This window comes from Papaver somniferum, chromosome 10, assembly GCF_003573695.1.
Source record: "Papaver somniferum cultivar HN1 chromosome 10, ASM357369v1, whole genome shotgun sequence".
Taxonomy (NCBI): Eukaryota; Viridiplantae; Streptophyta; class Magnoliopsida; order Ranunculales; family Papaveraceae; genus Papaver; species Papaver somniferum.
Window position 1 is genome coordinate 994,666 of NC_039367.1, and position 15,046 is coordinate 1,009,711.

At 36.9% G+C, this 15,046-nt stretch overlaps 1 protein-coding gene across 1 annotated transcript; it reads right to left on the minus strand.

Moving 5' to 3' along the window:
* Positions 1 to 7,162: 7,162 nt before the first annotated feature.
* On the minus strand, positions 7,163 to 8,347 carry LOC113318492. The gene has a single exon (XM_026566658.1). The coding sequence runs from the start codon at positions 8,345 to 8,347 to the stop codon at positions 7,163 to 7,165; it is 1,185 nt and encodes a 394-aa protein (XP_026422443.1).
* Positions 8,348 to 15,046: the final 6,699 nt, after the last annotated feature.

Here is a 15,046-nt window from a genome sequence, read left to right on the forward strand (position 1 = left end):
AAACCAAAATTATGTTCAAAGTCTCATGGTTAGTAATTGGACAGAAAATTAAGTAACAAAACAGAGAGTGATAATTTCTTTCTCCTCTTTACTTTCCTATTATATTAGTAGAAACTACTCCCTCCGTCCTATTATTAAATGACCTAGTACTTTCTAAGTTACCATCTCACTTTAATACATAACAAGGTTTAATTGGGGGCTTTGGAAAATAATTGGGGGCCTCCATCAAATCTACACCCACATCAGAAAAGTTAAGGGGCTTCCAAAATGATGGTGAAAGTACCATTTTACCCTTCTCAGAAAAATAACCCTAAAATCCTATTAAGACTTAAGCTAGTCCCCATTTCAATCTAACACAAAACCTTTCTTTTTCTCCTCTCCCCCTCCCTCTATCAGTTCCTCATCCTCCATTAACGACCGTGGAGAATTTTTGTTTCATCCGATTCATCGTCGATGCGAAAACTTTAATCGACGATTAACTTCTTCTACAAACATGGCACGTACGAAGACGACTGCGAGGCTAGCCAATCAAATTCCCAATCTCGTTGATACCGTTAAAGCGGCGAAGGAGTATTCGAGTACAAGTAAGAAATCAAAACCTACAGACAAACAAATGGCTCCAATTAGATGATATTCCTTTAAAACCCCCAACTCTAACTTGGGTTTCAGTTTAATTTGATGTTCTGCTGAAAATTAGGGTTTGAATCGGAGAGATTGATTTCTCATAATGGTAGTCGTTAATCACTAAGTTTGAATGTCTAACGATTTCTCATCTTTGCTTAACGATGTTTCATGTTTGTTTAACGATTTTTGATATGCATGTTGGACTTTGGACAAATCGTCAACCATTAGGGTGATGGAGAAAACGATTCCTGCTGTAGGTTTTTTTTTAGGTTAGAATCGTTAACCAATTGTTTTTTGTTAACGATTTTTGACATGCATGTTGAAATCATCAAGAAATCGTTAACCAATTGTTTAGGTGAAAACGACCCCTATGTAATTTACTCTGACGACCATTTTTATTAATCAACGACTCCGTGATTTTCCAAACCACCACTCTGTCCCAAATAATGAAAAAGTCGTCCACATAATTGGAATAAGTTAACGACTTTTGTGGACGACCAATTTTAGAAGTAAACGATTCTGCACCACACATATTTGGTCTTCTGTATATAAAATAGGAAGAATCGTTAAGAAAAATTGCTTGAATCGTTAAGCATTAACTAAAAATCGTTAATGATATATATGGAGTCGTTAGTTTTTATAAGAGTCGTTTATTTTAGGAATTTTTTCTGACGACTCTTAAATATTTTTGTTGTTGGCCTTTCAGTATCAAGAATAAAAAGGATAAGAATGTCTTGGTAACTCCTCCATCCAGACCTCCCCAAAAATACCTAAATGTGGGTCTATTACGAGGAAAAACACCGAGTGAGGTAGCCCTAATTATCCCCCAAACCAGAGACCCATGTGTTGATTCCTCTAGATCGCCGTCTTCATCATCTGTTGTTATATCTACAACCCCAAGCGATGAAGAAGAAGAAGTCGTGGAACATGAAGAAATTCCTTTAGTAGGTGAATATGATGCTTATGATGATGAGGAGGATGGTGATCAAGGTGATGGTGGTGATGGAGGTAATGGTGGTAATGGTGGTGATGGATTGAATGGTGGTAATGAGGTGGCAGAGATTGAGGAAGAGGGGTATCAAGGTAATGATGATGATGAGGAGGAGGATGAGGAGGGAAATGGTGTGGTACCAGTGATGAAGAGGATGATGAGGATGATGGTAATGACGTAAATGTTAAGGAAAAAAATGATGGTATTAGTGGTGGTGATGATGATGAGGAGGAGATTCAGGAGGATGAGGAGGATGTTGCGCAACCACATCCACAGCCACAGCCGAAGCCGAAGGAGAAAGTCCCAAATAAACCAAGCGCACGACACATTCCACCCATGCATTTGAAACTTACTCATCTACCCAGTGGGAAAGCCATAGGTGAACCTAAAGATGGCGGCAAAGATTTATTCGGATATGATAGCTCGTGGTCCCGTACCATCAATGAGACAATTGTAACAATCTCAACTTTGATTTTCATATGATTTGTTGATATTTAATTTCTTATGTTTTAATTCTATTTGTTTGTCTTTCATAGGATCATAAGAATGCCACACGTCTTTTTAGACACCAATCTTCTTATGCAAAAATGAAAAAATGGCCCCTAGAAGGTGAATGTCCAAGAGTGAGAGCCATTGTTGAAAACTCAGGTTTGTATGCTGCCGTTCAAAACTCCGTGATTGCATATGACAAGGATGCAATATCATGTTTTACTGAGAGGTTTTACGACGAAGTCGGTATATTTCAATTCCCTTTTGGCGAGATGGCATTGATTCTCAAAGACGTAGAATAGATTTTAGGATTGCAGGTTGAGGGAAAATCCACGGAATACAAGTTCAAGAAAAACCTAAATCGGAAAAATTTTATGAATTGACGGAGAAGTTGTTTGGATGGGATGAAAAGAAGACGCGTGGCCTCTTTGTGATGGGAAAGAAGTACCCAAAGAAAGAGTTTAAACTTATTGAGATTAGAAAGATGTATGCGGGGTCACTTGAGAAAGATGGAGACAATGAACTACTTTCTGATTTTGAAGTTCGTGCGATGGCAGCCGCATACTATTTGTATGTGCTTGCTTCGGTGATATTTCCCGATAGCAAAGGAAACAGAGTCAGCGTCAACCTTCTTCAATTTTTGGATTCCTTGGAGGAGGTGAGTAAGTATTCATGAGGGACTGTCATGTAGCACATTTGAACGCTCAGCTAGCAAAAGCATCCCGGGAAAGATCTTCTCAAATGAACGGGAATTTGGCTTTACTTCAGGTAATTTGAGTTATCAAATTTGTTCGTTGTTCGTAATATTTATTGTTCTATATTTTTAGATTTAATATTATTTTTATTGTTTTGATGTTGTTTCAGGTGTGGATTTACGAGAATTTCCTCTCGTTGATCAAATGCGATGAAGACATCCAATTGCCGCCAATATGGAACAATACTAAACCAAGAGGAACCCGATACAAGTACACAGGAACTCAGGATAAGGAGGAAGCGCAGAAGTTGAAGTTTCTATCCATGCGCCAAAAATTGGACAACATGACAGCCAAAGAAGTAACCTTTGATCCCTACAAGGAAGATAGAGTAGTAGGATTGTAAGATCTTGCATATTACCATAGCCCTCTGTTTTACCCTTATGGATAATCAATGTACAATCCGCATAGAGTAATGCGTCAGCTTGGGTATATTCAAGATTCACCCGATGAGGATTATGTACCACTGTTCAAATATAAATTAAAGAAATGCAAGGCGGACAAAAAGGCGTTGGTTGTTTCTTACCAACCTGAGCCTGAGACTGAGCATTGGAATAATAGGCATTTGGGTACTAGTAGGGTAGAAATCTCTTAGTGGGAGCATGTTAATGAAGGTCATGAGGTAACCAATGATTACATGCCATGGTATGAAGGCTTCTCCCACGGTCGAGTGATAAGGATTGATCAGACTACGGGTAGGAGGAGCAACAAAGCATCTTACGCTTCTTCTACAACCGACACTAGAGATGACTCTTCCATTCTTAAGCTTGTGGTAAGTACTTATTTTTCGAATTGTGTTAATCATTTACATACAGTTTTAATTATGTTAATCTTAATCGGTATTTGAATGAAAATAGAGGGAACGAGTATGAAGTCATTTTATTGCAAAGCCGACAAAATAGAAGTGATAGAACCTGACCAAAGTCGCATGTACGTTGAGTACTGCCAACACATTGAAAATCCACAAGCAAAGAAAATTTTTCCTGATCTGGAATGGAATGTAAGAGGACAAGGAGAACAGCTAGCCAACTAACACAAGAACGTGCTCAAAAGGGTGATGGTGATGATCAAGGTAGTGGAGAAGAAGGTGGTTCTCAAAGGGGTAGTCCAGGACAAGGTCCTTCAAAGAAAAGTCGGACATCATCAAGTCAGGGAAGTCATAGAGGTCGATGCGGAGGTCGAGGTGGTAGTAGCGGGTGATAAGAACTTATGTATAGAAATTTAAAGTATATGGTTTAACATCCAGAATTTATGTGTTTTGGTATTGTCGACTTTAACTTACGTCTTTCTTAGATACAACTATTTTCTGTAGTTCGTACTATCGGTATCTTGTGTGGATTGGGTTTCCTAACAATTTAGCATGTTGTTTAGAAGTTGCTTTGCTTATATGACTGTTCAAATGATGTGAAAATCTGGAAAATATGACAACTTGTTGTTTGAGTCGGCAACAAATGTTTTGCATATCAACGACTCTAAATAAGAGAATTAGAGTCGTCAGCAAATGTTTTGCAGAGCAACGAATCAAAACTTGTGGAAATAAAGTCAGTGTTAGAGTCGTCAAGATATTTTTTGCAGACCAACGACTCACCCGTAGACCAAACCACCTCTCTGTCTGATTTTATTCAAGGGTCGTTAACACTTATATGAACGGTTAACGACTCTCTACTGACGACCCATTGGTTAAATCAATGACTTCTTTTTATAACTATGTAGCTCCTCTGTATAAAGATTTTTAAGGCTCGTCAAGAAAAAAAATGTTAAGGGTCGTCAATTTTGTTTCAAGGGTCGTCCAAGAAAAAATTAAAAAAATTTAAGGTCGTCAATTTTGTTTTAAGAGTCGTCATTTGTCTTTTAAGGATCGGTCAATTTTAGTTATTTAATTTTGACAAGCCCTTTTATAAACTTATAAGTTGGCACGAAAATGGACATCTATTTCATTAAGGAAATAACTTTACATCAAAGTTGCATTGCACATGAGTTAGGATTTGATACATTAAGTGTTCTTCGAAGAATTTGAGCGACAACAGAGGGTTAGTATGGGTAATCTAGAATCTGACACACCAAGTGTTCATCGATAAATCTCCATTCACGTCGGTACAACGTCGTATATTCTTTTTGGTGAATGAACTTTTTTTTCCCATTACGAATTCTCCATAGCCCATTGAAACGTTCCAGCTGAAATACAGTGAATTCTTAAATGTTAGTATGCGAACTTTTAACGATGCCATAAGTATAAATATTATCGGATTACTCACTTTTTCTCTAAGAGGAGCTTGTGGATGATGTTGGTCCACCATATTTCTAACTTTAACATACTCTCGCATTGCACTTTTTATGTAGTTGAATCGAAATGCTAAGTCTCTCCATTTGCGGTTATTCCGATTCCTGCTACGCCGTAAAAGAACTCTTTAACTCTCTTCCAAAACATTGAATAGATTTTATTTGGACGTTCACGGAACGTATTAGCAAACGATTTAACAAGACACAAATCTTCATAAGGTTCCCATTCCGCCATTGTTATTGAAAGTTTATGTACTTTGGTAGAAAATGGATGGTTTTTGTTAATTTTTTCAAGAGAAAAGGGTGGTATTATATAGAAGAAAATCCCGGATTTTTGAAATCCACACTTGGGGTCGTTAGGATATAAATAAAATAAATGACAACTTCATAGAATACGTTGAGAAAACAAAGTTTGAGTCATCATTATACTACCTATATAAAGGCTAACGACCCTTACTTGAAACTTGGAAATTGTAGCATAGGAATAAATTCTTACGCTACATTACAGTTGATCTAAACAAATTCCATCTTTTCAACTCATTACATGTTATTCCTTTTCCTTGTGCGAGAGGCAACTACTATTGCGGCTTCGATGTGATAAAACTGCTCTCCTCTCCATTTGGTATATGCATCTTGGGCCGCACGCCTATCCCCTTTGTTCTTCGAGAGAAACTCGTTATAATTGGTGCAGAATCTTATAACGTGAATCGTCCTATCAAGAATATGGGACGGTAGATAATCATAGCGTAGTTTCTTGTTGTAATTAGCGAAAGGACTCCAACCAACTTGAATCCAAAATATACTCTCATCTTGATGTTCTTCGGGAAGATTTTTGACGATGTAATAGTTTTTAACCCATTCGGTCTCTTCCTCGACTTGCTTGAATACTTCCCGGAGAAGCGCTTGTTCTTTACCTCGTTTTTCAGCCTCGCTCATATCTTCTTCTTCCTTCGTAGGATATGGCGCAAAAGTGTATGGTTTTTTTGTAGGTCGCATACTTTTTTTTCATATCTCTTCTTCCATTGCCAATATTGATTTGGTTGGTCGCTTGCATCTTCTAAGTATGCTTTCAATTGAATTGGTAGTTGATGACGAACTTGCCATTGAAAAAATGATATACTTTAATTGTTTTAAGTTCTATTAAACAGTTAATGGTTGAATCTTTATATAGAAAATAAGCCCAACGGGTATTTTTTTTTTTAGGAAATAGTATCTCTAGAAAGAGCCGTTGAAGGTATATGTATGGAGTCGTTAGGAAACTAACGACCCTATTTCAAATAAATCTCCAGCATACCAAAATGTTTTGAGTCGTTCATTTGTAAATAAAACAATAACGACCCATATATATATTTAAGAGTCGTTTGTTTATTGATATCATAGTAACGACTTTATGTTCCACATCCAGTAATTCCTCAAATATGGGTAACTAGGGTCGTTCGTTTGTTAATAATCACGATAACGACCCTTAATTTCCAAAACATCCAGGAGACCCTCATTTATGGTCTAATAGAATCTTTAGTTTATTAATACACTGTTAACGACTTCATAGATCTATGCATAAAGTCGTTTGTTTGTTAATAGGCTAGTTAACGACCCTTGATTTCCAAAACATCCAGGAGACCCTCATTTATGGTCTAATAGACTCGTTAGTTTATTAATAATATGTTAACGGCTTCATCGATGTATGCCTAAAGTCGTTTGTTTGTTAATAGGCTTGTTAACGACCCTTAATAACCAAAACATACAGGAGACGATTAAATTTGAACTACAAGGGTCGTTTATATTTACGAATACTTACTTAACGACTCAAGTTAATAAGGTAAAAGTCGTTGCGTTACATTGCTTAAATGTAAACGAACCTTTTTCAAACAAAAAAAAATTATAATGATAAGTTGATTACACAAGATAAAACACATTGTATTCGTTAAGGATTAGTGATAATACAAACATCCAAGTATTCATGCATTGTACTTTTAAAAGTATGCTTCACGATAGTAAGCTCCAAAAAAAAAAACTCCTTCCATATTTAGTCGCACATGTCAACGTGTTCAGGCATTGTACTTGGTGTTCCTTCCAAAGCATTCCACATATTCATTCCATACTCGTACTGGTTTGTCCACTCCTTGGTGTAGTCTCCCCAATCACCATAGGCCACCCGTGGTAGAGGACATTTTTCGGAAATCTTCAAACCTATGTAATGGTTATTGTTGACATGTGCCATTACAATTCTTCTTTTCTTTATCGCCGTGTCGCACCTAGTTCTTGAGGGTACGTACATAAAAGAGCCTCCGGGGAATCCTTTGCTGAATAAAATTACAACACAAGTGAATGTGTCCGCTAAAAGTTGACCACCAAAAGGCATTTGCATTCTAAACTTAAAACCGGCTTTCTTCGACCCCTTCCGCCATTTCACATTAGAAACCAAGTCTTTGAACTTCAATTCCTTCTCTTTTGAATCTCCTTGCATGATCACTGTTAAATAAAGTTGCTTGTCCTCGACAAGTTTATCCGCCATTTTTGTTCTTGCATATTCGATTTGGGTGAGGTTAAGTTCATCGGCTTGCTCGAAATGCCCTAATTGTTCGGCTGCAACATGGTAACCACAATTCCCATCCCCATCAACGTCGTCGGTGGGTATAAGGTGATCTAAGATGACGTAAGGAAGGTTGTCGGTATACTCTTTGTACAAAGTGTAAGCAACACAATGTGGTCTTCCTTGCGAATCCCTAGGTGTCTTAGGATTACCGTTTATTCCACGGTAAATCAACCTCACTTGTTCCAACGCCCAAATATAGTCCTCTATTTCTTCTTTTTCCATAAAGCACCATGCAACGGTGAATGAATTTTTATCCGAAGTATGGCTTACCACGTTCAACATCGGCATGTTATACTTGTTTGTCTTATAGGTGCAATCTATTAAGAGAACCTGGTAAAAACACTGAGCCAAATCCACCATCCTTGGATGTGCAAGAAAAATATTGTGAGTCACTTTCTCATCCGGACCCACCTTAGTTTGCATGGCGTAGTTAAGTGTTTCCAGTAACCACTCTGATTGTTGCATAATCAACCTACCATTCCATTCGGTTCTCTTAATCGTTGCTTTGGCGGTGTTGATTGTGGAAATAGTGGACAAGTTATCCTTATCTTCCGCCCTTATTGCATTTAGGATCTTAAGTGGTCTAAATACCTTCATCTGCCTAACTCTATCCATATGATGTGGTTACAACCGGGAATATGCAGTGTGTCCATATAAACTTGTGGGTGGATCATGGTTGTGACGACCGTTTGGAATATTATACAGTCGGAATAGATCGGCTTCATGACGTCTTTTGAAAACAATCCTGAAAGGGCATTCAAACTTCTTCTAATTTGTTCTGTAGACCCTAGTCGTCGTCTTCTCATACTTGTAATTCTTGCCTTTGTGACTTTCTGCCTTCTTACCCGCTCTCTCGCATACCATTTCCATCTTGTTACAATCGATGTGTCTACTTTGAACAACCACACACATCTTCTCTTTTGCCTTAGGGATAAGCCATTCCTTGATGTCATCCTTGGTTTCCCATGTCTACATTGAGAAAACAATTAAATTAGACAGCCACGAGATCACTAATAAAATTATTTGAATATATAAATATATCGATTCGGATAAAGTAAACGTACCAAATCAGTCATATAGTGTTGGGAGGTATCCGGACCCAATGTAGATACCGGTTTTGGCAGGGAGCTTTGTCGTGCTACCTATTAAAAAACAAAACACAAAACCATTAACAAAGGGTCGTCCAGATCTTATATGCCCAAATGATGACTCTTCACAAATTATATTAACGACTCTTAACACATTAACGGTAAGTTTGACTTTGACGAGCAGTTACTAAACATACTAAGGGGTCGTTAGGTTATATATATAATTAATGCCGACTCTACATGCAGTTAATGCAGAATTTCAAAATCAAAGATATGTTTGATTCCTAGGAGTAGTTATTGCTATTTTTTGAAAAAAAAAAACGGTTTTATTCAAAAAAAAAATAGTCGTTGAGTACATTTTTGCTATAAATAGAGACTTATCTCTTCCAAACTTATTCACCCATCACTTTCAATCATCCTAAATCAGTCACGCATCACTTTCAAACACTAAAAATGGATCCAACTTCGTTCAATAATCTAGAAGATTTTGTTATTGTTAGAGCACACACCACTCTCACAAAGCACTCCGTTGAGGAAGCGCAATGGGTGACCAGTAACGAAGACCCAACAAGAGGGCCTTACCTTAGGCATGATCAAAACACCAATTCTTGGTGGCAATGTGTGTTTAAGGTTTTTAAAGCACTAAACGGAAATCTTTATAGGAGGACGCTCCCGCAGATAAGGGAAAGGTATGCTTATTTATACAATGAATGTGTATTGTTGAGAAACGAATTGAAAGCTCGTAAGGACGCTACGCCAAACGAAGACCGCATGAGTAGAGTAAGTTTGTGAATCAATAAGCCGTTCATCAAAAAATTATTTATTTGGTTATGATCATTCAACAACACTAACTTATTAAAATAATTGTTTTTCCAGTGTTCTTTGGGTCGGACCCAATACGAATTAAGGTACGACCATGAGTTTTTGCACGAGGACTGCTACACTCTCTTGGAGGAAGTTGAATAGAAATTCGCCCAATATAATTAATCTCGTATACATTTTCTACCGCAATGTATTGAACTATTTTATGTCTTTTCCTTATATTTTATTTCATAGTACATGTATGTTTTTTTTCAATTCAATAATACTAGTTCAACCATAAATATTCCAAACAAGGATCGTCATAGACATAAATAAAAAATGACGACCCTTCATAGATCATTTTTTCGATCCCAAGAGTCGTCAACCAATCTTTTGCAAGTTGCCGACACCATATAAAATCGTTAACCAATCTTTTGCAGATTAACGACTTTTGTGACAGAAATATGAGCATTATACAAGTGTCGTCAATCTGCTAAAACGTCAATTGCCGACACTGTAAGATCATTTGACGACTCCCAACATAAACTAACGACTCTGGACTAACATATATACACCATTCTGCTAAGTTTTCTTCTAAAGTCGTTCAGTTCTATATGTCCAACCTGACGACGTAATATAGAGACTCTAAGAGTCGTTTAGTTGTAAATGTAACATATTAACGACTCTAGATACTACTAGCATTTATTGGGGAATTGAACTCTACCAAATGTGGTTGAGGAAGTTGGCTCGTTCAATTCTATAAATACAGACCCATATCTCACCTCTTCCTTACCAACACCATAATTATCAACCTTCTCTTCTCCTTCTCATTTATTCATCATCCAAGAGGAAAAAAAGAGAAACACCATGACTCCCTACACTTCCGAAGAGAATTGTGTCATTACAAAATCTTGAAAAACAGTCACAAACCACTTTGAAAGTATAGACAAAGACATTGATGAAACATCAGATGCTTGGTGGAACCGCGTATTCATCGTTTTTGTGGCGTTGGACGGAAATCGCAACTCAAGGTCTTTGAAACAAGTCAAGGAACGCTTCAAGGAGATAAAATTCGAGTATGATGTTTTGAAAAGAGAAATTACGGCCGTAAGGGAAGCCTTTCCGGATATGCTGAGTGCTATAAGAGTAAGTATTTAAACAAGAGGTAAAACTTATCCAAAGCTTTGATTGATACTAACTAAATATGTTTGCATTTGCGTTTTCAGATGAAGAAGGCGTATGGATACTACGAGGTGCTTCGTGGGAAAAATTTTGAGTTACATGATTGCTACTTTATCTTCAATGGAACCATGTATAATTACATTCTTTATGATTGAGCGTAGAAGTGCATCGTTATCGTGTATTATATTTAACCGTATGAAATATGTATGACTTTTAGGATTCAATGAAATGTTGCTATGAAATCAGAATTTATTAAAAAAAAAAAGTTTGAGCCGTTAATTTTTTCAGACGTACGAAACAACGACTCTCAGTTAATATGAAAGGGTCGTCTGTGTATAGTAATGCTAAACTAACGACCCTTAGAGTGAAAGCTACAAAGAGTAAAAGGTTTTTTAGTCGTTGGGTCCTAAATATATTGAGTTAACGACTCTAGATGACCTAAAAGATGGAGTCTTCATCTTTTTCAAACTAGATTAACGATTTTTCATAACTGCAGATTGGAGTCGTCAATTGTTTCAAACTTGGTTGACGATTTTTTATAACCTGCATATTGGAGTCGTATATTTGTGTGCTGTCACTAACGACTCATAAGGGTCTTTCGTCTATTATACACTCGACCTAACGACTCTCACACTGAGCTGCTGCATAGTGACCATGAATCGACCACTTGGAGCACCATTCATGCGATTTGAAGAGTATAGGAAGTTTACCTGATTGTTTTGAGTTTTGGGTTCTTCATTTCGAGTATTGGCTCCTTCATTTTGAGCAAAAGGATCTTCATTTGCAACAATTATAAAAGCTTCCTCTATTAACATCTCTTCATCAAACATCCAATCCATAGGATTAGTTGAGACAATCTCACCATCGACACAATCATGTATGTTGTTTGAATCTTCACCTACATCATTTCCTCCACTAGAATCACTCATTTCAAATAACCTAAATTTTCCCCAAAACTCACTTTCTTCCTCTCTTCAACACAAAAACACAATTTTCCAATTATCAAAATTTATTACTTAAATCAGATTTTAATCTGACTAATTTAATTACCAATTAATTAACTTAACTTAATTACTAATTACCACTAATGATTAGGGGTAGTTTAGACATTTAAAAAATGGGGATAAGGGATAACCTTTAATTACTATTTCATGACTTTTTTTGTCCTGTAGCTAGGGGCCCCAATTATTTTCCAGGGCCCCAAAATCAGCCGTGATACATAAAATGGCCTTGAACATAGCAAATCTTTTTTTTCTTCTTTGCTACTCTTGGCTGGAGCTCAAGTTGCCAGGCTTCAGAGCCAGGCCTGATTTCATCCCTAGAAGATCTTGAACAAAGTGGGCATGTGGGGTCCTGCTTTTGCATATTAGGTGTTGATTGATCCAAGCAATCAGCATGAAAAACATGGCTGCATGAAAGAACTCCAGTCACTGGCATGTCGCCATTCTAACAATCCTGTGAGAACTCCACGGAGATCTCTGTGACAAAAATCTCTCGCACAATCCACATTTAAATTCTCCTCCTCGGTTAGGATATGATGGGCCAACTCTCTCCGTATCCAACTGCTCAGAACTGTCGGTGAAATCCATACTGCTGCTAGCACTACTCCACCTGTGCGCTTCTCTTTGAGGAGTATTAGAGCCGATCTCTGGAAACTCAACCATGGACTGAAGCTGTGTAAGATTGCGAACAGATTTCAGATCAGAATTGTGGTTACTGCTGCTATCATTGGGTATTTCAGATCAGATTTCACAGCCATTGTTCACACAAAACGTGTACACTATCCATCCATGATCAGTCAATCCCTACCTTATTTTAGGCTTATACATTTTTTTCCCCACCGAATTTCCACAGGAAAGAGAAAAAAACAGTCTGGGGAATCCAGCTACTAATGAACACAAGCCAAAATGCTCAAAATCTACCAAAGGCAGTCTGAATTCATTGGTTACAGGGACATACGAATTAATATCTGTCGTTTTTGGATGAAATTTCAAACATATACCACAATCAATAAGAAAAATCTAAGTAATCCATAAGTCAAATTATCAAGGGAATTTTAAAAAAATGCCACGCTTTCTATTTCCGGTTTAAGAAACTGCCACCGTTTTTTTCAAAATTTATAAAATGCCATCTCTGTTAGCATTGCCGTCCGGACCCACATGAATGGTCAAAAGTGTGCTGACTTTGGTCAAGATACCTACACGTATCTAATATCCACGGCTCAAGATGGCGTGCACTCGATTGCTACATGTGGCACTAATTAAATTACTAGCATATCCTTGGCGGAAAATGAAACCAAGGGTTTCACTCTTTCTCGTTCCATTTTCTTTTCTTCTTTCTCTCTCTTTCTCTTAGTCGCTCTGTTCTCCGGCGAGGAAAATTAGGGTTTCAGTAAAGGTTTTGTTTAGTTTTAGATTCTAAGTAAAGGATTTAGTATATTTCCAGATGAAGAAGGGAAACGGGAGGAAGAACCAGCAGTAGCCATGGTATGATTCCACAAACCTTAACTTCGTTTTTCTCCTTAAGTAAACCCATCACTTTTTTCATCTTCTTTTCAATTTTTTACTCTAATCGATGTAGTTTCATGTTAGGGTTTTGTTTGTATTTCAATTTTCATATGTTGAATCGATGTATGCAGAAAGATGAGTCGATGTAGTTGCATGTTAGGGTTTTATTTTTATCTCAATTTTCGTAGTCAATTGAAGCATGCAGAAGGATTAGTTGATGTTTGATTTGAGTATGAATGATTATGGTATGAAATTGGGGATTTTTAGAGATTAGGGTTGAAAGATAGGGGTTTTTCTATGTGAAGTGTGAAATTTGATGAATTGTGTCTTTGTTTGTTCATTTGCGTTGGTTATACACATTATCCATATAGAGACATCATCGTGTTTTTTGTGGAGAGTCAACTGACTTTGTTATTCCCTCACATGGATAGAGATAAAATTGACCTTAAGGAATTTGAGCATATGTTGCGTGTTAAGTTGCGTCCTAATGAAAATGAAGTTCCTAATTTATATTGGTATTGGATGGTGGACCCATGTATGCCTGAGAGTTTGGTTACAAACAAAACTTGTTCATGTTACGGGAGCATGATGTACCTGATGATAAAGGCTTCATATGTTTACAAATGGATCTTATGAATTCAGAACTTGGGAAGGGTGATAATTACTTCATTAAGGCTGCAATGGAACAACCAGTGATAACAATTGATGACACTCCTAAGAAGACAACTAACAGGATTGCTAAGAGGCCAACTTCAAAGGAAAATTCTGTAAGTAAATCACAAGTAAATCCAGAGGTACATCATCATTTGTTGGTGAGTCATCTGCAGGACCTAGCACTCATGGAAGACCACCAGCAGGACTTAGCACTCATGGATCTACTCAAGATAATCAACTTTTCAGCCAGAACTTTGCTGGTATTATATCTGTGAGTCAACATCTTTCCGTCACAAAGGGAAAGCAACCCAAGGCTAAGAAGACTAGGAAGTAGAAGTGTGTGTGCTTTTTTGTTTTTGTTTTTAGTGTGTGTGTCAGATCTTGTGGACAAGTATACATGTGTTGGTTAGGTTTCTTTGTTGCTTTAGACACTGATTCTGGTCTGGACATGTATATGTACCAGAAATCAGTTTTATATTGATGGGATAATCTTACTTTATGAATAGGAATGATATTTTTAGTTATGAACTAATTTTCATTACATGTTAATAGTCTTTTCAAGTTCCTTACATATAATATTGAGACTGAAACTAGATAATAGTCTCTCTGCAGCAATGAAAAGGTGGTCTGAAACCCATCTAAAAGCTTCACAATCTGTGCAGATCAGACTGTTATAAAATTGTTCACGTTTTTTTCACGTGCACCGAGTCACGAGTTAACTTGTAACTTAATCATTGGTTAACTCGTTCTAGTAAACTGATTCAGGGGTTTCAATGTCATTTTATATGGGTGATTTAATGCCACGTCTGCACTAACGGAAACTAACGTCAGCTAACTATTTTCTCAAAAAAACAGAACGAAAAAAGTCAAAAACATGGCATTTTATAAACTTTGAAAAAAACGATGGCATTTTCTTAAACATGAAATCCAAAGTGTGTCACTTTATTAAAATCCCCAATTATCAATTCCATTATATATAGTATTAAAATATACCATCATCCCTAATAACAATAGACAACTACTACAGCTAGTTTAATAGTATTCCTTTGCACTCATAAAATTAAAATTAAAATTAAACCTAA